Raw genomic sequence first — 24643 nt, forward strand, 5'->3', positions numbered from 1 at the left:
TTAAGTAGGAAAATCCTTGAATCAAAAAGTGGTGAAAGGGAAACAGACTTGGCCCAGTGGTTAGGGCGTCCGTCTACCACATGGGAGGTTCGCGGTTCAAACCCCGGGCCTCCTTGACCCGTGTGGAGCTGGCCATGCGCAGTGCTGATGCGCGCAAGGAGTGCCCTGCCACGTAGGTGTGTCCCCCCGCATGGGGTAGCCCCACGCGCAAGGAGTGCGCCCGTAAGGAGAGCTGCCCAGCGCGAAAGAAAGTGCAGCCTGCCCAGGAATGGCGCCGCCCACACTTCCCGTGCTGCTGACGACAACAGAAGCGGACAAAGAAACAAGACGCAGCAAATAGACACAGAGAACAGACAACCGGGGGAGGGGGCGGAATTAAATAAATAAATAAATCTTTAAAAAAAAAAGTGGTGAAAGAAGTCATGGATATGGGCTGTGTGTGTGGACTGTGTGTTTATTCAAGAACAACCTGGGGGAAACGGATTTGGCTCAATGGATAGGGCATCTGCCTACCAAATGGAATGTCTAGGATTCAAACCCCGGGCCTCCTTGACCCATGTGGAGCTGGCCCATGCGCAGTGCTGATGCGCGCAAGGAGTGCCGTGCCATGCAGGGTGTCCCCTGCGTAGGGGAGCCCCATGCACAAGGAGTGTGTCCCATAAGGAGAGCCACCTGCACAAAAAAGTGCAGCCTGCCCAGGAGTGGCGCCACACACACAGAGAGGTGACGCAGCAAGATGACGCAACAAAAAGAAACACAGATTCCGGGTGCCACTGACAAGAATACAAGCGGACACAGAAGAACATACAGCAAATGGGCACAGAGACCAGACAACTGGGGGGGAGGGGATAAATAAAAAATAAATCTTAAAAAAAAAAAGAATAACCTGGGCTGTGGGTGTAAGCTCACAAAACTTAATATTCCAAACAACAAGAGCTGCAGCCCCACCTCTCGTAACCACAGGTCACCCAGTCCAGCTTGCCTAGTTCCGGAAAGTCCCCAAGCTCCAAGAAACCAAAACCTAACTCTTCGTGCCAAGTGCTTCCTAACTCCACCCCCCCATACTCTCTGTATAAAAGCAACCTACAAGACTGGCTCAGGGCTCAGTTTTTTGGACAGAAGTCCACCAGGCCTGGCCAGTTGTAATAAATCTTCCTTCTCAGAGAATTCTGGCATCCTAGCCTTCAATATGTGATCACCAACTTCTCTCTGCTGCCACATCTCACCTATAATAAATAACTAAAACTGAAATAATTATCACTTGCCACCATCTCACATTTCCATTAGCGTCCACTTAACGTGCTTTACATTTCTCACTTTTCCTTATACACCATCCAATTTTGCATGCATTGGTGTGTTTTAAAGGTGAAATATGGATTCTGTTTTCGAGATGTTACATCTTATGTAAATTCAGATTTTTAAGACCTTTACCTTTCTCAGTAAACAGAAAAATTCTGAGTTAAGCATATTCACATACCTAAACTGGATTGAGATCATTCTTCCTACATGCATCAGAAGCCAGAAATATTCTAATCACAAAGCCTTCACCTTCCGGATGAAGTGGAGAGCTCTGAATCCAAATTCAAGGTCAAGGATGTCAGCAGCAGCCGTGTGATTAATAGCCAGAATGTAAGTTCACTACAGCTGTGTCCCCTTAGCACCATCAAGAAGGCTGAGAAGAACACTCTGAAACTGGAGAAAAGACTGGACTGGCTATAGAATCCTAAACATTCTGCAAAGTCCCAGATCTTGCAATTTCACCTTGTGGATGAAGCAGAGAAAAGAAGCAATGAAATAAATTTTACTCCCTCTTTCCTGGGTACTCTCAGACTCAGAGTCTTCCTTCACCGTTGGAGAAAAAGCTATTTCTCCTTTTACGTGTATAGGAGAAGTCTGTCTGTCCTAGATGCCAGTGTCTCTACGGATTTCCTAGGCAACCCTAACAATCTTCATGCATGGCAAAAAGGAGGATTCCAGTGGCCCAAGAAACAGATTTTAGCAGCAAATATAACCTAACGGAGGCTCCTGGTTTCCAAATTGTCTACTTTTTTCACCCAGCAGGGCCAAAATGACCATTACCACTCTAAGAAAATGTTATTTGCTCAAGTGCGGGTGAGTCCCCAGGCTACATGGGGGCAGCTGTCTTACGGGTCTATTACTTCCATCTTTTTCTTTAAGAAGACTCCCCGCCAACATTGCAAATGCTGGTTCTTTGGGCTACTTTTCTACCAACAAACTGCTTGCAGGTCATAAAGATGCTCAATAGCAATTAGGTTTTATTGTTCTCATCTCATTTATGTTACAGAGGCTATTGAAATGTAAAAATGCACATATCCTCTGATTTAGCAACGCCCCTTCAAGGATTTTATCCCAAAGATGTGCTCACCGCAATGACCCACATACACAGATACTAATTTGCAGTGTGGTTTAAAGTGACAAAAGAAGGGATACAGCCTGAATATTCATCAATATCAGATTGGTTAAATGGACAAGGATGCATCCATTAAGCAGAGAGCAGGGAAAGCCTGTGAGTTGATGAGAAGTGATGAGTACAAAAAGCTATGTGGAGAACAGTCTATCAAGTATCTGAGCTTCTATTTTAAAAAGGGAATTCAGATACATACATGTGGTGGTAGGTATACACACATGCACCCACACTCTGGAAGAATAGCAAAAGGAGCTGATGAAGGTAGGTAGGGAAGTGAAGGACAGTGGGGGCAGATGAGGGGCAGTGTTAGACCTTTTCTATAGGGCTTAACTTTTTTAAACTCTATGTATAAATTATTTTTTAATACATAGCTGCTCAAATGTCTAGAAGATAGATGATGATAAATATAGGTAGACAGATGATAGATAGACAGATAGATGATAGAATTGAAGCTGGCTAGTAAGATAGGAAATTAATAGATGGATCTGGAACCTGGCAAGAAGTCCACGTGGACATCAATAACCCCAAGATGGCTGCTGGAAGACCCTTCCCAAGATTCTGCCATTCAGTACAGGATTTCTTCCAGAAGCCAGGAGAAGCCCCAGAGGTTCCACAAGGACATTATCACTGGGCCCTCCTGGGGGATTGATGGGTAGGGTAATGAACCAAAACAGCAAACAGTTGCGATTCCTCCCCAGCCATAGCAAAGGGGTGGAATAATTAACAGTTCAAAAAACAGTAAAACCTGGGCATTTATAATCTAAAATTGAGAAACTGTAGCCTGTAAATCAGCCCTCTTTATCACTTTTCAGCCCCTTCCTCTCTACCTAGGACCCATGATCGGTTATCTTCTCCTATTTCTCTTCCCTCCCTATCTGAATAAATTACTGGCCTAACTGCCTGACTTGCTCTTGAAGTTCATTTCTGCAGCAGAGTCAAGAACCTAGACGAAATCCAGTAACAGAATGATACAGCAAATGTTAAAATTGGTGGATCTGGGTATGAGGGAAGTATGTATTATTTTTGCAACTGTTCTACAAGTATGAAACGATTTCAAAGTAAAAAGTTGAAGGAAAAATATAGATATATATACCCAGGTGAGAATAGTCATCGAAGAATTAACCTGGCCAAGACTATCCAACAGTGGCACCTACTGGTAAAATCACTTCCTATTCCTTCAAACCCTAAGCTTAGAAACGAAAATCCAGTTTCACTAGCACAACCACTTCAAATGATTTTATCAGTCAGGAAATAGGTTTGCACTAAAGCCTCATAAGGTACTCTTTACTGGTTTCAGGCCTTCTGAGCCCAAGGCTTAGAAGCATCATCTGTGTGGGAAGTTATGGCTTATTATGGTTCAAACTGAATGCTGCAAAAGGAATGAGGAGTATCTCGACATCCTTCCACGGTGTGATTCCTGCATAAAGTGTTAAGTGAACAAACCAAGTGTGCAGATTATGCTACTGAAACCGAAGGTTAACAATTAACCACACAATTGTGATTACTAAATCATTATATAGATGCCTTTTACTTCCAGGATATTATAAAATAGCCAAACGTTGCTATCTGAAATTACTGAACCTGGCTGGACCAACCTCACCCTTTGTATATGGTCATTTCCAACTAAAAACCTGACATTACAATGATCATTCCAGATGGATCTGATCTTCCATTTGTATATGGTCATTTCCAATTAAGATCTGCTATTATGATGATTATTCCAGATCAGTCTTACCCTTGTATATGAACACTTCTACTGAAATGGCAACCACTCCACCCTCCCCTCTTTGAAATCCATTAGAAAAACCTTGTAACTGACCTCCATTCCGTACCCCTTATCCCCAGATGCCTTGCTCTCTGATAATGATGGTCTTGCATTTATAATAACTTTGTGACACCCTAGTTTTGCACCCACCCCCCATCCGGTTCAGCCCCTTAATGTTTATTAATGAAGGAACCTGAGCCCCACCCCAATTACCATTAGCATAAACTGTTAAGCCTGGATACTATAAAACCATCAGGATTGCTGCACTTCCAGGAGGCAGTTTGGGGGCCCTTAGACCCCTGGCCTCCTTTGCCATGAGCAAGCAAATAAGCTCTTCCTCTCTTTGAAACCCTGATGTCTCAGGAATTGGTCATTAATGAAGCGCTTCAGGCAAGAACCCCCTTTTGTTCGGTATCACTACTCTTCGTCTAAGAAGGGCAAGGACTTACAAATAGACATGTACATTGACTTCTACTTTCAAAATGCAACATCTCTCATCTGAAAATACAAACTCTCCCTAGAGTCATGCCCGGCCTTGCTTCCCTATATGGCAGAAGTCCTCGTGAGTCACCCATACCTGCTCTCTCCAAGCCGCTCCTCCCCTTCTCTTTCCATTCTGCTTCCTTAGTCTTCAGAGCCCACTGGGCCACCGACGCTGCCCTTGTCAACCACACCAGTTCCCTCCCCACTGCCGGCTGCACAGGGACACTCATCCATTGTCTCCTGGCTTGATCAGCAGGAGCATTTGACACAGCCCATCCCTAGCTCCCTCTCTTTTTAATATGTATGAACCATTTTATATATATGAAGTCATTTTTAAGTGTAAAATCCAGGGGCATTAATTACTTTTACAATGGTGAGCTACCAACATCGCTACCTGTTACTATGATAAAACTTGGTCATCACCTGAAACGGAAACTCTGGGCCCATTCAGCAACAAGGCCCCATTCCCCAACCCCTACCCCCACCCCTGGTACCCTCCAATCGACTTTCTGTGTCTGTGAATTTGAATATTCTAATTATTTCACAGCAGTGAGCTCATACAATATTTGTCCTTTCGTGCCTGGCTCCTTCCTGAGACATTTCACAGCCTGGTGCTGTGGGACACCACCCCCTTGGTCAGCTTTCTGTTTCCGTGTCCCTGGTTGCTCCTTTTCCATCTGTCTGGAGGTTCAGGCCAACAACCGCGCTACAGGTCCACTTGGATAGCTCTCTCTGCATGATGATGCCGGCACAGAATACACGACGTGCTTCATTGATTTCATTTCTTTTTTGATTTTTAGACATTGCTTTTAATAAAAATGGCATTTTGTTTTATAATTATGTAAAATTATATGCTTGGCGCTAAAATCCTATCACCAAAACAAGGTATATTTAGAGCAGAGTTTCACAATCTCGGCATCCTGGTATTTAGGGCTGGATAATTCTTTGCTGTGGGAGCTGCCCTGTGCATTGTGGGATGTTTAGCAGCACCCCTGGCCTCTACCCACCAGAAGTCTCCTAGATGGGATGACCAACTGTATCTGACATTGCCAGATGTCCTGGGGGGGGGGGGGACAGGGGCACATTGCCCTGGGTTAGAACTACTGGACAACAGAGCTGTAATAGGATTGTTAAGTACCGCAGGCCCACTTGGTATTTAAACTGGAGGCTTATGGTGAGAACCTAACGTGCAACCAGTCAGCAAACAGGCTTCAGGAAAAACTCTGGTTTTCAGAGCCGTGGTCAGCAAGAAATTCAGCCCGTACATTGACCCCCTGGTTAGGAAGAACAATTAGGACCAGAGTAGTTCATTTCCAACACAAGAATCTCGTCTGTGATCGGCAATGGGAATGGAGAAGTGAGCAAGGCCCAGGTTTGCCTTCACGGAGCTCACCAGCAGCCCAAGGAACAGAGAGGGGAACTATTCGTCGCAGTCACAAGGAACACGCACAATTCGAGGTGTACGCGTGGCGAAGGGGGTAGAGGTGGGAGGGCACAGCCAGCCTAGTGAACAGAGAGATTAAAAATAGGAAAGTGGATGTGGTTCAACTGATAGAGCATCCACCTACCATATGGAGGGTCCAGGGTTCGATACCCAGGGCCTCCTGACCCATGTGGTAAGCTGGCCCGCGCGTAGTGCTGCCACGCGCAAGAAGTGCCATGCCCATGTAGGGGCGCCCCACGTGCAAGAAGTGTGCCCCGCAAGGAGAGCTGCCCCATGCAAAAAACGCAGCCCTCCCAGGAGTGGCACTGCACACATGGAGAGCTGGCGCAGCAAGATGACACAACGAAAAGATTCCGGGTGCCGCCTGACAAGAATGCAAGCGGACACAGAAGAACATACAGCGAATGGACACAGAGCGCAGACAACAGGGGGCGGGAGGAGGAAGGGGAGAGAAATATTTTTTTTTAAATAAATCTTAAAATAAATAAATAAATCATAATCAATGCAAACCCCATCAAAATCCCAGCTGACTCATTGCAGAAATTGACAAGCTGATCCTAAAATCCATATGGAAATTCAAGGGACTCAGAATAGCCAAAACAATCTTGAAATAGAAAGCAAAGTTGGAGGACTCACATTCCCAGTTTCACTACAAATGCCACAATAGGGAAGCTGATATGGCTCAGTGGTTGAGTGCCAGCTTCCCATACACAAGGACCTCTGTTTAATTCCTAGCCCTTGGCACTTAAAAAAAGAAAAAAACAACAACTTTCAAAAGCCACAATGATCAAGATGGCATGGTACCAGCATAAAGATAGACCTATAGACAAATGGAAGAGAATGGAGAGTTCAGAAATCAACCAGCACTTATGGTCAATTGATTTTCGACAAGAGTGTCAAGACAATTCAATGGGGGTAGAATAGTCCCTTCAATATATAGTGCTGGTACAATTGAATATCCACATGCAAAAGAATGAAGGTGGACCCAGCCTCACACCATATACAAAAATTAACTCAAAATGGATCAGAGACCTAAGTCTAAGAGGTAAAACTATAAAACTCTTAGAAGAAAACAAAGGAATAAACTTTGTGATCTTGGATTAGGCAATGGTTTCAAATATGACACTAAAAGCATAAGCAACAAAAGAAAAAATAGTAACACTGGATATCATCAAAATGAAAAACTTTTGTGCTTCAAAAGACAACATCACAGAAATAAAAAGACAGTCATCAGAATGGGAGAACATTTTTGGAAGTCATATATCAGATGAGGGACTTGTATCCAGAATACATAGAAAACTGCTTACAACTCAACAATAAAAAGACAAATAACCCAATTTATAAAATGGGCAGGACTTCCAAGAAGATGGCAGACTAGAAAGACAGGGGACTATCTTCTCTCCCAAAAAAAATCTTCTAGAGTTTAGGACACAGCCCAGAAGAGAGAAGGGCAAAGGAGAAGAATCACAATGGCAAAACTCTGAGTTAAAAGCGGCACCTGCAACTGCTAGCACCATTCCCCACACTACAGACACTTTTGAATTCTCAGGTCTCAGTGGATACAAACAAAGGGGGTCCCAGGGATCCACCTCCCCAGGAAAGGGGAGAGAAAGGGACACAGCCTAAGGTTGACTCAGCTTTTGACCCAAAATTTGGTCTGCTGTGTCCCAAGAGCCCTTAAGGCCAGCTGAGTCATCACTGTTTGCCTTGGGAGCTGGCTCAGGACTAAAGACACCGGGACTAAAGAGATCCTACCCACTCAGTCTCCCCCTGTATTGACCAGGACTGGTTGTTGAGGACACAAAGGAGAAGGGAATTATTTCCTACCCGAGAAAAGGGAGGGGGCTGCCAGCAAAGATTGGAGGACTGCTTCTGATAAAGTTTGAATTACAAGGCTCTTAGCCTCCCGGCAGGATTCTCTATCACATGATCCAGTCCGTGTGGCAGCAAACACACTCCAACCAGGCATTGAACTGAGGGTTGTCAAATGGCGCCCTCTGCTGGCAGACCAAGGAAGTGCACCTGAGAAAATTAAAAGTAAATAAGATAAGCTTCCTTCTGCCTTTACAGCCTTCCTCCCTAAGGCCCTAGAAAACGGGTCTGCAACCCATTACTGGGTTCAGGACCTGGTTTTGAGCAACTAGCAGGGACAATCCTAAAGGCCCAGAACAAGTTGAACCAAGAATCAAAGAACAGCAGTAATACACAGCCTCCTGCCATTAAATCCCTATGTAAAAGAGAAATCGAGCATCTGAGTAAATTCACCATCTTAATCAGATGGCTAGACCTTAGCAAAAAATTACAAGATACACTAAGAAAATGTAAGAAATGACCCAAGAAAAAGAATATATCAAAGCCCCAGAAGAGATGGAAGATTTGAAACAACTAACCAATGAGATGCACACAAATTTCCAAAATCAAATTAATGAGGTGAAAGACAATATGGCTAAAGAGATAAAGGAGGGAAGCAGATGTGACTCAAGCAATTGGGCTCCTGTCTACCATATAGGAGGTCCAGGGTTCTATGCCCAGGTCCTCCTGGTGAAGGCAAGCTGGCCCGTGTGGCGAGCTGGCCCACACAGAGTGCTGGCCCATGCAGAGTGCTGCCCCACGCAGGAGTGCTGCCCCATGCAAGAATGCTGGCCCATGCAGAGAACTGATACAGCAAAGTGATGTAACAAAAAGAGACACAGAGGAGAGACAGTAAGAGACACAGCAGACCAGGGAGCTGAGGTGGCACAAGAAAATGATGACCTCTCTCCCACTCCAGAAGGTCCCAGAATCAGTTCTCACAGCCACCTAATGAGAATACAAGTAGACACAGATGAATATACAGTGAATGGACACAGAGAGCAGACAATGGAGGGAGGGGGGAGAAAAAATAATCATTTTTTAAAATAAATAAATAAGAGAGTTAAAGGATATCAAGAAGACATTTAGCAAACACAAAGAAGAATTTGAAAACCTAAATGGAAAAGTAATAGAGCTCATGGGAATGAAAGACATGATAGGTGAGATCAAAAACACATTAGACACAGGTCAATCTGCAAAGACTGGGAGAGGTATTGTCTCTTTTATTGTTTATTGTTGTTGTTACTTCCTGGCATGCAAGGAAAAGGCTAGCTGGTTCAGGCTAGGGGAGCAGATGCTTCAGAGTCTAAGTTCCAGAGATAAAAATTTGAAATGTCAGGATGTCCAGGTTTTAATAAAAGGTTATGAAAAAAAAATACATTAGAGGGAAGCAGATGTGGCTCAAGCAATTGGGCTCCCATCTACCATATAGGGAGTCCAGGGTTCGATGCCCAGGGCCTCCTGGTGAAGACAAGCCGGCCTGCACGGCGAGCTGGCCCAAGCAGAGAGCTGGCCCACATGGAGTGCTGGTCCACGTGATGAATTGGCCCAAACAGAGAGCTGATGCAGCAAGATGATGCAACAAAAAAAGACAGAGAGAAGAGACAATAAGAGATGCAGCAGACCAGGAAGCTGAAGTGGCGCAAGAGATTAAGCACCTCTCTCCCACTTCAGAAGGTCCCAGGATTGGTTGCCAGTGCTGCCTGAAGAGAAGACAAGCAGACACAGAAGAATACACAGTGAATGGACAGAAAGCAGATGGGGGGAGGCGGGTAGGAATAAATAAATAAAATATTTTTTTTAAAAAAACATATTAGAGGCATACAACAGGAAACTCGAAATGGTAGAATAAGTGATACAGAAGACAGAGCAGCTGAAATTGAAGAAAGAAAAGAACAGAAAGAAAAAAGAATGGGAAAAATTTAGCAGGGATTCAGGGAGTTGAATAACACAAAATGCAACAGCATACATATCATGGGAGTTCCAGAAGGAGAAAAGAAGGGAAAGGAGGCAGAAAGAGTATTTGAAGAAATAATAGCTGAAAATTTCCCAACTCTCATGAAAAAAGTGAACTTACATATCCAAGAAGCACAGAGTACCCCAATCAGATAAATTACAATAGACCTACTCCAAGACATATATTACTCAGAATGTCAAATGTCAAAGATAGAGAGAAAATTCTGAGAGCAGCAATGGAAAAGCAAACTATCACATACAAGAGAAACCCAGTAAGACTTTGCATGGATTTCTCACCAGAAACCAGGGAGGCAATGCGTCAGTCACACTGGCAGGTGTTAGCTGCAGCGGCCATGAGCCTTGCACTGGCCCTGGAGGCGCTGCCCATGGTGCTGCACTGGCTGTGGTGTGGGCAGCAGCAGCAGTGGCAGCACGAGGTGCTCTTCCTGTCGCAGGTGACCTGCACCAACGTGCTGCTGCAGGCCCTGGGCACAGCACCGGGGGCACCCGTGGGCTGCCAGTATAGCCTGCCCCACTGCGACAGCTCACTGTGCCACCTGCTGCTCGCCCTGCTGGCCACCCACGCCAGCCTCGAGATGTGTCTTTTCACCTTCTCCAGCCCACAGCTGGGCCGTGCCGTGCAGCTGCTGCACCAGCGCGGGGTGCACATCCAGGTCATCAGCGACTGTGACTACATGGCCCTCAATGGCTCGCAAATCAGCCTGCTCCATAGGTAGGCCTGGGGATGGGGGCCCAGGGCTATCTCTGGTCAGCAGCCTGAGGTTGGAGTCTCAGGGGCTCCCTAGGCTTGGGGCTCACACCCTGAGAGAGGGTTGGGAGGTCCCAGGCCCTACAGATAGAGTGACCCAGGGAACTCAGGTAAAAGAGGAATGGCCCCAAGCCAGAGATTTAGGGGAAGGTTCTGAGGACAGGTCAGGGTCATTTTATACCTGAGAAAAAGGAGGCCCATGGAGGTAAAGTCTCTTTTGCCTGGTGTGGGAGATAAGATTCCTTACAAAGAGGTATCACACCCAGTATCTGAATGTGAGTCCAGGAAGCGGGCAGGGTTGTGCATTTCTAATCACAGAGGAGGAGAGGAATGTCTGGCAGGGATCCCCAAAGGCCAGCCTGGGCCCAGGGTCCCCTGACGATGATGATGGCCTCAATCCCCCAGCAGGAAGGCCCAGTGATTTCAGAATTCTGTGCCTGGCTTTGTGGCGGGGGGAGGGAATGCCTGGTTGGAGATGAATGTGTGATTCCCTCTGCCTGAAATTCCAGGGGCATAGCCCACTAGAGCTCTGGAAATTGAGGGCCAAGTTTAAAAACAAATCTAATGCCCACCAACTAGCAAGTTGTTCAGATATCTCGATGCATAAACTCTGAAGACTGGTCATATCAGTAGATAAGCAAATATTCTATTTTAGCTTAAAGACTGAATGACTAAAGAAATAAAAAGGTGTCTTCTCTAAAATACACTAGAGATTTGTATGCCAAGTTTTCTGAAATGAGTGGAAATAATGTAACAAATTGAAGCCAAGACGTTTAATTGACTAGCAGTTAATTTGATGGTTCTTCCAGCTACAAATCGAGGAAGACAGATGTCCCTGGCCGGCCTGCCTCTCTCCTGGGGGTGGGAGACAGAAGGAAATGGGAAAAATAAATAATTTTGAAAATGTTCTGAACTGGAAAAAAAAAAAAAAAAGAAACCATGGCAGCAAGAAGACAGTGGTACAATATAATTAAGATGTGGAAAGAGAAACTGCCAGTCAAGAATTCTTTATCTAGCAAAACAGTCCATCAAATATGATGGTGAGTTTAAAACATTTACAAACAAACAGAAACCAATAGAGTTCATAAACAAGAATCCCCCCCTTGCAGGAAATATTAAAGGGAGGCTTACATCCTCCAAGAAAAAGACAGGAGAAAGAGGCTTGGAAGAGAGTATAGAAGACAGAATAGCAGAAAGGAAAACCAAAAGAGTAAAAAGACAGATGAAAATAAGATATGGCATAGGAAAACCAAACAGTAAAATGGTGGAAGTAAATAATGCATTTACAGTAATATCATTGAATGTGAATGGATTAAACTCCCCAATCAAAAGACACAGGCTGACAGAATGGATTAAAAAAAACATAAGCAAAAATGTTATAAGAGATACAGAAGGCCATTATATATTTAAAAAAGGGTCAATCCACCACAAAGATATAATAATCATAAATAACTCTGCATCTAACCAAGGTGCCCCAAAATATATGAGGCAAAACTCTGGCAAAACTGAAGGGAGAAACAGACATCTCTACAATAATAGTTGGAGACTTTAACACACCACTCACATCATTAGATAGAACTAGACAGAAGATCAACAAGGAAACAGAGAACTTGAACAAGATGATAAACAACTTAGATCTAACAGACAAATACAGAAGGCTGCACCCAAACTTAGCGGGTTATACATTGTTCTCAAATGCTCATGGATCTTTCTCCAGGATAGACCACATGTTAGATCACAATGCAAGTCTCAATAAATATAAAAAGACTGAAATTATACAAAGCACCTTCTCATGGGGAAACGGACTTTGGCCCAGTGGTTAGGGCGTCCGTCTACCACATGGGAGGCCCGCGGTTCAAGCCCCGGGCCTCCTTGACCCGTGTGGAGCTGGCCCATGCGCAGGGCTGATGCGCGCAAGGAGTGCCGTGCCACGCAAGGGTGTCCCCCGCGTAGGGGAGCCCCACGCGCAAGGAGTGCGCCCCGTAAGGAGAGCCGCCCAGCGCGAAGGAAGGAGCAGCCTGCCAAGGAATGGCGCCGCCCACACTTCCCGTGCCGCTGACGACAACAGAAGCAGACAAAGAAACAAGATGCAGCAAAAAGACACAGAAAACAGACAACCGGGGGAGGGGAGGGGAATTAAACAAATAAAAAATAAATGGAATACAACAGGAAATCAATAGTAGACAGGAAAGAATAAACTCATAAATGTGTGGAGCTGAACAAGACCCTCCTAAAATCATCAGCGGGTCAAAGAAGAAATAGTAAGTGAAATTAGTAAATATATTGAGACAAATGAAAATGAGAACACAACAAAACTTATGGGATACAGTAAAGGCAGTGCTGGGAGGGAAATTTATAACCCTAAGCACCTATATTAAAAGAGAAGAAAGAGCTAAAATCAAAGATCTACTGAACAACTAGAGAAACTATAGAAAAAGAACAGCAAACCACTCCCAAAGCAAGCAGAAGGAAACAATAAAGATTAAAGCAGAAATAAATGAAATTGAGAACAAAAAAAATAGAGAAAATCAATAAAACCAAAAGCTCGTTCTTTGAGAAGATGATTAAAATTGACAAACCCCTAGCTAGACTAACAAAGGAAAAAAGAGCAAAGATACAAATAAAATGAAATGAAAGAAGTGAAATTACGAATGTCCCCACAGAAATAAAAAGGATAAGAGGGTATTATGAGAAAATGTATACCAACAAACTAGACAACCTAGATGAAATGGACAAATTCCTAGAAATGCCCAAACCACCCACACTGATGCTACAAGAAATGAAGAACTCACCAAACCAATCACATTTAAACAGATTGAATCAGTCGTCAAAAGCCTCCCAATGAAGAAAAGACCAGGACCAGATGGCTTCACAGGTGAATTCTACCAAACATTTCGAGAAGAATTAACACCAATCCTATTTAAACTCTTCCAAAAAATTGAAGAGGAGGGAAAATTACCTAACACATTTTATGAAGCCAGAGTCAACCTAATACCACAGCCAAATAAAGACTCTACAAGAAAAGAAAATTATAGACCAATCTCTCTAATGAACACAGATGCAAACATTCTAAACGAAATACTTGCAAATAGAATCCAACAGCATATCCAACAACTTATACATCATGACTAAGTGGGATTTATTCCTGGTATGCAAGGCTGGTTCAACATAAGAAAATCAACTAATGTAATATACCACATTAACAAATTGAAGGAAAAAACACATGATCATCTCAATCGATGCAGAAAAGGCATTCGAGAAAATCCAGTAACCTTTCTTGATAAGACACTTCAAAAGATAGGAAGAGAAGGGAAATTCCTCGATATGATAAACAGTATATATGAAAAACCACAGCCAGGGGAAGCATAGAGAGATTGAGATGTGAAGAGTTTTTTTTGTTTGAATGGTTTTTGTTTATTATTATTATTGAAAATAATGAAAATGCTCTAATGATGACTGAGGTAATAAATGCACAGCTATGTGCTTATACCAAATAGCACTGATTGTACACTTTGGATGGATTATATGCTTTATTAATATGCATCAATAAAATTGATTTGTTTTTTAAAAAATGGGCAAAGGACTTGACTAGACATTTCTTCAAAGAAGTTCTATGAATGGCCAATCAGCACATGAAAAGATGCTCAGCCTCATTAGCCATTAGGGAAATGCAAATCAAAACCAAAATGAGATACCACTTGACACCCACAAGAATGGCTACAATCACAAAGACAATAGCAAGTATTGGTGGGGATGTAGAGAAACTGGGTCCCTCATACACTGCTAGGGGGAAGGTAAAATGGAGCAGTTGCTTTGGAAAACAGTGTGGTAGTTCCTCAAAGAGTTAAACATAAATTTACCATGTGACCTAGCATTTCCACCCCTAGGGATGTACCCAAAAGAAATGAAATCCTATGTCCACACAAAACCTGTATGTGAATGTTCATAACAGTATTATTCTTAGTAGTTCAAAATGTGGAAAGAACCTAAATGTCCATCAACTGATGGATGGATAAATGAAACGTGGTTAATGCACACAATGGAACATTATTCCGCAATAAAGTGAATGATGTTCTAGATACATGCTACAACATGGATGAATCTTGAAGACATCATGCTCAGTGAAAGAAGCCAGTCACAAAGGACCAAACAGTGCATGATTCCATTTATGGGAAATGGCCAGAACAGGCAAATCCCTGGACACAGAAAGTAGATAAATGTTTGCCAGGAGCTGAGGAATGAGTAGTGATCACTAACGGGTACACGGCTTCTTTTTGAGATGACGGAAACGTACTAAAATTGATGGTGGTAATGGATGCACAGCTCTGGGAATATACTAAAAGCCACTGAATGGACACTTTAAACAGGTTAATTATATGCTCTGTGGATTGTGCCTCAACACAGCTGTTATAAAAATAAACCGCAATCATGAGTGAGGTGTGTGCTCCATTAGAGGTGTGCACAATGCCTGGATTTGGGAGGCATGGCCGGCCCAGGGAAGAGAGAGTAAAGATTCACTCTAAGCAGGTGGTGCGGGCTGTGTTAGCAGGGAGTACAGGCATGGGAGGCAGAGGCAAGGAGAGAAAAGAAGTCAGGAAAGACTTCCCAGGATGAATAGGAGGTTGTTGGTAACTGGTTTTTGTTTTTGTGTCTTAATTAAAATTCTTCATGGGCTTTATCGAGATGCCGGGGGAAGGAGGGAGCACTGCAAGAAGGGGAGCATCTGGAGTGTATGGAAAACTCAGGATATGTTTGAAAAACAGGTTCCCATCATCCAAACCTAAAACCCAAACCCTCAGTGGATGGGGGCTCCCATGAGGTAACTAAGAGAAATGGCAGGGGACAGAAAGCAACAACAGCCTGTGGCACCCGGCCAAGAATCTCAGACTGAAAGTTTTAAGTGAAAAGAAATCGGTGTCAGATGAGGAGCCATGGAAGAAGGGCTGTCACTTCTGTTTTAGAAAGGTAGACCCGCCAATGTGGAAAATGGCAGGCAGGGGAGGAGCCAGCCTAGAGATAGGACAGCTCGTTTATTTCTATCAGCTGTTATAAATCGTGGTCACAGCCCATTGGAATCCTTTCCTAAACACCTGGCTTGAAAGCTGCTGCTGAGGGAAATCAGCCCAGCACTGGGTCTTCAAGGAAGAATTGACAAGCTGGACGATCACGAACACAGCAGTTTGATGTAGTAATAATAATATATGCATTATATAATTTTTAATAACAGCCCTTCATGAGGTTAGGCAAGAGGCAGAAGCAAAATGGCACTGACCCGACCTAGAAAGATAAACAAAGCACTTACCACAGGGACGGGGGTGTTTGGCTCAAATTCTGTGGAATCAGCATCTGAGGATTAAGAGGTGAGCTCAGTAATTCACAGATATTGCTGAAAATCACTTAAGCAATGAGAATTACGTTTGGTTTAGTTTTCTTAATCAAAGGCGATTGGCCAACTTCGGACTTACCTTTCCAGTGAAGGCAGTTTCTTGCAAATTCTATCACTGCTAGCTGCATCCCAAGGCAAACTCCTAGTTTCAAAAACACATACACAAAGCAAATGAACACAACAGTCCCTGGCAGGTAGGAGGGTAGGGGGTTAGACTACTAGAGAGCAACCTCAGGCCTTAAGTTTTTTTTTTGGGGGGGGGGGCATGGGAAGAAGGAATGTGAGGTCAGAAGGGGGCAGAAAAGGAGAGGGGTAAGGGGCCAAAAGGCAAATCAGCCTCCTTTCAAATGTATCCTGAAACCGAGGCATTGGTGACAGCCACAAGGCTGGCCCAGAGCGCCGGATTCCTACAGAGAATACCTCAAAACACCCCTACTCAAGAGAAAGTCTCATTGGGCTAAGACGTCACACAGGGCCTCCCTCTTCTCAGGGCAATTTCACATCCACAAGCGTGGACGGGGCCGAGGGTGGGCTTGGTTGGGCAGGCCAGGCGGAGCAGGAAGTCTGGGCCAGGCTGCTTCTCCACACAACGTCCCCGCCAGGGTCAATCAATGAGCGACAGCGGCTGCAGTGGAGGGCACCTCCACTGCGGGCTTTAGCTTGGTGGGAGGCGGACACCAAATGGAACTGAGCAGGGAGCGCTGTGAAGCCCCAGGCCTGGTAACCCGGGGACCTTCCCGTGACCCATCTCCACAGCCAAGGCGAGGGACAGGCTCCAGCTTAGAGAGGAAGCGGACACACACCTCCTGTGGTCAAGGTGCAGAGCGGTTGATACGTGCGTTTGATCCTCACCACTAAATGAATGTTTAAGGGGCATTCCAGATGCTATTACAGATGTATCCAGGGTATACCAGATACAAAGGCAGGGGCAATCAGCACAACCAGGCATGCCTGAACAAGAGTTATAAACGGGAAACAGCTGAGTGTCTTGGGGGAACTTCAGAAAGTTCCATACGGCTAGGACGTAAAGAGATGCTGAGTTAAAGCAAGAACTAAAGAGTTGCGGACTGTTCTATACAGTGAAAATTATCTGAAGAACCCTAGTCAGGTTTAGAACGGAAAGCAAGCAAGAGTACGTCAAGAGAAAACAACTGCCCGGTTCAGCTTGGACGGGTGGAACACACAAAGATCCAGGTAACCACTCCTGGCTTCTCTTCTGCAAAAGGATCCCAAATGGAGAGTGTCAAGGAAGCCAATCAAAGTTGAGGAGGTGAGGGAGTCTCCCGATAGTAAAAAGTACCCAAGTGCAGTGACAGATACCGCCTCTCCCATCCCACCCTGCCCAAGTCCTCAGCTGAAGGGTTGCCTTTAACATATCAAGACGCCATCTCCTCTGGGGCTTTCGAAAGCCCAGACTCGACCAAATTGTAACACAGCTGTTCCTGTGAAGTCGATATTCTTTCTTTATCTTTTCCAAAATAAGCACATCAATTTCTCTTTTTCTTTTTTTTTTTTTTTTTGGTTACAAAGAACATTGTAGATGTGATCCTTTACTTGAAGTGGCAAGAGGATGGCTTAGGGTGGGAACTGGAGAAGTTAAGGGCAGGGGCCCACAGCAACTTCTCCCAACCTGCTGCTATGCAACAGTGGCAGCATTCTTCTAGAAGAACAGGAGTCAGCAAACTCCTTCTGTAGAGTGCCAGATGGTAAATATCTTAGGCTTTGCGGGCCCCATGGGTCTCAAACTCTGTCACTGTACTGCAATAGCAGGCATAGACAATATGTAAACAAACTGGTATGGCTGTCCTCCAATAAAAGTTCATTTATAATAACAGACTGCGGGACAGTTTTGGCCTGCAGGCCATACCTTGCCAACCTCTGCAACAGACTACTAGGTGCCTGAACATTCAAACCTGAGTTCACACCTTTCATTCTAACAGACCTGTTAAGTGTTACCCCTACCAGAGGTCAAACAGAATAAACTCACAGGGAGGATCAATAAACAGGAGTTTTACCTAGAAAAGGAATCTTCTTTGCCCTGGCCCAAGAAATCGCCTGGAGTTTTCCCAAGGTTCCTCTGATTCCGAAGCCTCCTGGCACAAGAATACCACTGTAATAGACATAAGTTGAGGGTAAATTTGAGCATCCACTGTTTTATTTTGTTCCCTAAACTCTCTTCGCAGCCATCTCTGCTTACTGTTACCAAAGCCAACGCTTACAGCAATCTCTAGTGACTATACATGAGGTCTCTCTTCAGCACAGATTCCATGATTTACATCCTGAACTTCCTTCCTGACATACTCCCAAAGTAATGGAGAAGTTGCAACATTTTCTCATGACTGACAGCTTTGTATTTTCTTACTAGGTCTTTGTGGCATCTAGGCATAGCATCAGGGAAACCCAATTCAATTATAAATACCATCGGATTTCATAATCTGCAACAAATGTTTCACAACAATGCAAGGTGTTGGTGGAGGGGTGATGTATGGGGAATTCTGCACGTTATCCATGATGGTTTTTTAAATTTACAACTTTTCTAATAAAAAAGTATATGTAGGGAAGCAGATTTGGCCCAACGGATAGGGCGTCCACCTACCACATGGAAGGTCCAAGGTTCAAATCCAGGGCCTTCTGACCCATGTGGTGAGCTGGCCCACACACAGTGCTGATGTGCACAAGAAGTGCCGTGCCAGGCAGGGGTGTCGCCCGCGTAGAGGAGCCCCACGCGCAAGGAGTGTGCCCCGTAAGGAGAGCTGCCCAGCACAAAAAAAGTGCAGCCTGCCCAGGAATGGTGCTGCACACAGGGAGGGCTGATGCAGCAAGATGACGCAACAAAACAAGACACAGATTCCAGGTGCCGCTGACAAGAATCCAAATGGACACAGAAGAGCGCATAGCAAATGGACACAGAGCAGACAACGGGGTGGGGGGGGTGGCAGGGAAGGAATAAATAAAAAATAAATCTTTAAAAAAAAGTATATATATTTTTTAAAAGTAGCAGAGCAGGTGTAGCTCAGTGGTTGAGTGCCTGCTTGGCATGTACAAGGTCCTGGGTTCAATCCCTGGTACTTCTAAAAAATAATACCATTGGAAAAAATGGGCAAAGACTTAAATATTCTTTTCTCCAAATGAGATATACAAGTGACCTCCAAGCATATGAAAAGATGCTCAATATCGTTGGTCATCAGGGGAATAGAAATCAAAATCACGGGAAACGGACTTGGCCCAGTGGTTAGGGCGTCCGTCTAACACATGGGAGGTCCGCGGTTCAAACCCCGGGCCTCCTTGACCCGTGTGGAGCTGGCCATGCGCAGTGCTGATGCGCGCAAGGAGTGCCATGCCACGCAAGGGTGTCCCCCGAGTGGGGGAGCCCCACGCGCAAGGAGTGCACCCATAAGGAGAGCCGCCCAGTGTGAAAAGAAAGCGCAGCCTGCCCAGGAATGGCGCCGCCCACACTTCCCGTGCCGCTGACGACAACAGAAGCCGACAAAGAAACAAGACACAGCAAATAGACACCAAGAACAGACAACCAGGGGAGGGGGGGAATTAAATAAATAAATAAATCTTTAAAAAAAAAGAAATCAAAATCACAAGATAACACTTCACACTCACTAGGATGGCTATGGCTATGATTTAAAATAATAATAATAATAATGTCTTGGCAAGGATGCAGTTCTGGTAGCACTAGAATGGTGCAGCCACAGTAGAAAAGTTTGGCAGTTTCTCAGAAAATTGAACACAGAATTACCATATGGTCCAATAATCCCATTTCTAGGTATACATCCAAAAGAATTGAAAGCAGGGACTCAAAGAGATATATGTATAGCAATGTTCATAGTAGCATTATTCATAGTAGCCAAAAGATAGAAACAACCCAAGTGGTCATCAGCTGATGAATGAAAACACAAAATGTGGTATACACATTTTGTGGAATATTATTTAGCCATAAAAAAGGAATAAATTCTGAGACATGCTATAACATGGATGAACCCTGAAGAAATAATGTAGTGTGAAGTAAGTCAGATACACAAGGACACATATTGTTGGGAAGGAGATATGGCTGAAGCAATTGGGCTCCTGTCTACCATATAGGAGTCCAGGGTTTGATGCCCAGGGCCTCCTGGTGAAGGCAAGCAGGCCCGCGTGGCGAGCTGGCCCACGCAGAGTGCAGGCCTACATGGAGTACTGCCCCACGCAGGAGTGCTGGTCCATGTGGAGAGCTGGCACAGCAAGATGACACAACGAAAAGAGACACGGAGGAGAAGCAATAAGAGATGGAGCAGACCAGGGAGCTAAAGTGGCACAAGAGAATGATCACCTCTCTCCCATTCCAGAAGGTCCCAGGATCAGTTCCCAGAGCCGCCTAATGAGAAGACAAGCAGACAGAACACATATGGAATGGACACAGAAAGCAGACAGGGGGGGAGGTGAGGGGGGAGGGAAGGAAATAAATAATCTTAAAAAAAGGGACACACATTGTATGATTATATGAAATACCTAGAATAAGCAAATTCATAAAGAGAAAGAAGATTGCAAGTTACCAGGGGCTGGGGTTGAAGGGTGGGGAAGGATGGCAAGTTATTGTTTAATGGATACAGAGTCTCTGTTTGGGATGATGAAAAATTTGGAATGGATAGTGGTGTTGGTAGCATGACAATGCAAATGTAATTAATATTACTGAATGGTACACATGAACATGATTAAAATGGGAAATTTTGTGTTGTATATACGTTACCATAATATTAAAAGAAAAATTCTTGGAAAGTGGATGTGGCTCAACCAGTTAGGTGCCTGCCTACCACATGGAAGGTCCCAGGTTCAGGTCCTGGTGCCTCCTAAAGAAGACGAACAGACACCACCCCCACTGCAATAAGCTAAACACTGCACCTGCCGCAACAAGCTAGCCAGCACACCCGCTGCAACGAGCTAGACGCCACGCCCACCATAATGAGCTAAACACTGCACCTGCAGCAATGAGCTAAACGCCACCCCAGCTGCAATGAGCTAGACAACGCACCCGCTGCAACCGCTAAATGCCACACCCACTCATTGCAATGAGCAGATGCCTAAAATGAGCAGATGCTGCAGCCTGCAGGGGGTGAATGTGGCTCAGGCCATTGGGCACTCACCTCCCATGTGGGAGGCCCCGGGTTTGGTTCCCCATGCCTCCTAGAGAAGTGAGCAAGCAATGAGCAGACAGATAAGGGATCCATTGGCAGGGGAGTATAAAAATAAAGTAAATAAAGATATCTTTTAAAAAATCCTTGAATGAAAAAAAATACCATTGAAGTCTAGGGATGTAAATGTCAACTGAAAGAAAGCTAGAGAATAATCTAGGGATTGAGTAACACAGTAAACCCAGAGGTGGATGAGAGTTGTGGTTGATGGTATAGATGCAAGAGTGTCCTTTGTTAGCTAGAGCAGATATACATCACTATTGCAGAGTGGTGGGAATGTGGAAAAGCATGGGAAAAATGCATCTGGAGTGACCTATGGACTGTGGTTAATGGGAATAGTGAAATATTCATGCATCTATGCCAAAGATGTACTGTGATGATAAGGGGGGTGGGGTATGGAAAAAGTGTGCCAAATGCATGTTATGGACCAAATGCATGTTATGGTGGTAATAGTGATAATATTAATATTCTACCACTGTGTAGTATGTTGGTGAAGCAGTGTTGTATGGGAATTCTATACATGTATCTGATTGTTTTGTAAGTTCACAACCTCTATAATAAAAATATATCTTAAAAAATAATAGGGTGAGTTGGGAAAAAATACACCAAATGTAAGATATGGACTATAGTTAATAGTAATATTTTGACGATGCTCTTACATAGTTTGCAATAAATGTTTCACAACAATGCAAGGTGTTGGTGGAGGGATGATGTATGGGACCACTGTGTGGTCATATGAATATTTATTTTGTAAGTTCACAACGTTTACTATGCACTTATTATTTATGTACGTTCATGTATGAATGGTATACATCAATTAAAAATAAATATTTTTTAAAATACCATTAGAAGAAGAATGTAATAAAAATCCACTGAATGGACTGGAAGAGAGTGTAAACTACAACATAAACTATAATCCATGCTGTGTAGCAATGCTCCAAAATGTATTCATCAAATACAATGGATGTACCACACTAATGAAAGAAGTCGTTGATGTGGGAAGAGTGGGGGGTGTGGGAACTGGGGTACATGGGAACCTCTTATCTTTTTATATGTAACATTTTGTGTGATCTATGTATTTTTTTAAAAAAAGAATTAAAAAATAGATGGAGTAATTTATAAAGAAGAAATTAGATTAGTGGTTATGTAGGGCTGGGGAAGGACTGCTAAGGGATATGGAGTTTTTCTTTTTGGAGTAATGAAAATGTTCTAAAATGAGTTGTGGTGATGAATGCATAACATTGTGATTATACCAAACACCATTAATTATACACTTTGGATGGATCATATGGTATGTGACTATATCTCAACAAAACTGCTTAACACGTAAATAAATAAATGTGCAATAATCAGAAATAGCAGCTATATACAGCAAGAGAAGCATAGAGAGATTGAGAGGTGAAGAACTTTCTTGTTTGTCTATTTTTTTGTTTATTATTATTATTATTGAAATAAAGAAAATGCTGTGATAATAACTGAAGTGATGAATGCACAACTATGTGATTACATCAAATACCACTGATTTTACACTTTGGATGAACTGTATGCTTTATTAATATGTATCAATAAAATTGATCTATTTTTTAAAAATAGGTCAAGGTTCAAACACCTACATAAAAAAATATTAAGATCTATTACATAATCAGAATGAGTTACATTGGTAAAATCAACCTAGGATTTCAATTTCCATTTATGTGTGAATGAAAATTTTCTGGCTGGTAGACACCTTCTAGGCAAATATTTTTTTGACATTTAGAATGGAGGAGAGGGAAGCAGATGTGGCTCAACTGAGAGAGTGTCCACCTACCATATGGGAGGTCCAGGGTTCAAACCCAGGGCCTCCTGGCCCATGTGGTGAGCTGGCCCACGTGCAGTGCTGATGTGTGCAGTGAGTGCTGTGCTATGCAAGGATGCCTCCTGCATAGGGGAGCCCCCCGTGCAAGAAGTGCACAGTGCAAGGAGGGTCGCCCCGTGCAAAAACACAGACCCCTAGGAGTAGTGCCGCACACAAGGAGAGCTCACACAGCAAGATGACTCAACAAAAAGAGACACAGATTCCCGGTGCCATTGGCAAGAACACCCGTGGACACAGAAGAACATACAGTGAATGGACACAGAGAGCAGACAATGGGGGAAGGGGGAAGGGAAGAGAAATAAACAGAATAAATAAATAAATAAATAAATAAATAAAAGAATGGAAGAGAGTCTCACTATCCTTCCGATACAAGGCTGCCCCCAAGTGTTGTGTTCATTACTCACACACTAAAACCTCTAATAGAATCAATGAGGAAAAGAAGCTATAACCAAGAGAGAAGAGTTCTCATCCTTGTACTTTAAACTTTGTGTAGATAAAAAAAGCCATCTCTGTAGCTTTCAGTGGAATCAGTCCTTACATGCTACACATCCAAGTTCAACCCACATTTTCTCCCACATAGACTCTGCATCCTCCTGCAAATAAATCTATCCCCAGCGCACACACCACTCACAGTAACACGGCACGTTTCAAAGCAAATGGGTGTGAATGCTACACAACTTCCTGCAACAACTACAGGTATTCCCAACTACCTTTCAAAATGCGCCACAGTTGGTAATCAGGCCAATGGAGTCATGGTGGGGATAGCACAGTGACAGCCTCCTGTCTGCAGGAGACGGTCCCTGGGTACTCACTCAGCTTTGCATATCTTCTGCCAAGCTTCGTGGAATTTCACAGGGTCCTCGGTTTCAGTGGTATGCTCCAGGTCAATGGAGTCTATGTACTAAAAAGCATCCAAAAGATTAAAGGAACATTTAAGAGTAAAAAAAAAAAAATTCAAATATACTAGAGCCATCTAACTCGAGGACATGGTTATTCAATAAGTACTTATTATACCAAATGCTGTACCAAGCCCTGGGGATAGAAAAACACAATCTCTGTCTTGTGGCTCTTATAATCTTTCTAGAATATTCTGAAACCAAATAACCAGGCATCCACAGTTTAGGTGAAAATGGCTGTGATGAGCAAAAAAGAGAATGCTGCCAAGTGATGAGGAGCCACACCCAGTCTAGACCTGGACACCAGAGAAAAGAAGGGAAGATTCTCAGGAGAAGATGTCCAAGAAGCTGAGCTCAAGAGGAGCGGAAGCAAGATGAGGATGCCTGGGGATAGGCTGGGAGGCAGGCAGGGCAGGATCGTGGGAGGTGAAGGCAGGAGGGCAGACGCATATGCAACCTCAGACAAGAGGAAAGACAAAAAAAACTGGTTACACTGAAACCCTCAAAAGTGACTCCACCCAGCTAGAGAAGAGACCCAATGGGTGGGAGAAGCAAAGGATAAGGCTGATGAGCCACATGACAAGTTTACACTTGAAGCCACTTATCGGTCTTAAGTAAGACAATGACAGGGAC

The 24643-nt window shown here is 43.9% G+C and overlaps 2 protein-coding genes across 7 annotated transcripts in view; one reads left to right on the forward strand and one right to left on the reverse strand.

Annotated features, from left to right (window-relative positions):
• The window catches only part of CTPS2 (CTP synthase 2), a 123089-nt gene that overhangs the window by 63219 nt on the left and 35227 nt on the right, over nucleotides 1–24643 (reverse strand). For all 6 annotated transcript variants that reach the window (XM_071213243.1, XM_058291335.2, XM_058291332.2 and 3 more), the window contains 4 exons: nucleotides 23927–24015; nucleotides 18098–18192; nucleotides 16162–16224; nucleotides 15999–16042 (listed from right to left, as the gene is read on the reverse strand). In XM_071213243.1, the coding sequence (XP_071069344.1) occupies nucleotides 15999–16042; nucleotides 16162–16224; nucleotides 18098–18192; nucleotides 23927–24015 (291 nt within the window). The remainder of the gene's footprint in view (nucleotides 1–15998; nucleotides 16043–16161; nucleotides 16225–18097; nucleotides 18193–23926; nucleotides 24016–24643) is intronic.
• On the forward strand, nucleotides 10242–10664 carry LOC139438100 (mitochondrial cardiolipin hydrolase-like). Its single transcript, XM_071213244.1, has one exon. The coding sequence runs from the start codon at nucleotides 10242–10244 to the stop codon at nucleotides 10662–10664; it is 423 nt and encodes a 140-aa protein (XP_071069345.1).

This window comes from Dasypus novemcinctus, chromosome X (genome assembly GCF_030445035.2).
Source record: "Dasypus novemcinctus isolate mDasNov1 chromosome X, mDasNov1.1.hap2, whole genome shotgun sequence".
NCBI lineage: Eukaryota > Metazoa > Chordata > Mammalia > Cingulata > Dasypodidae > Dasypus > Dasypus novemcinctus.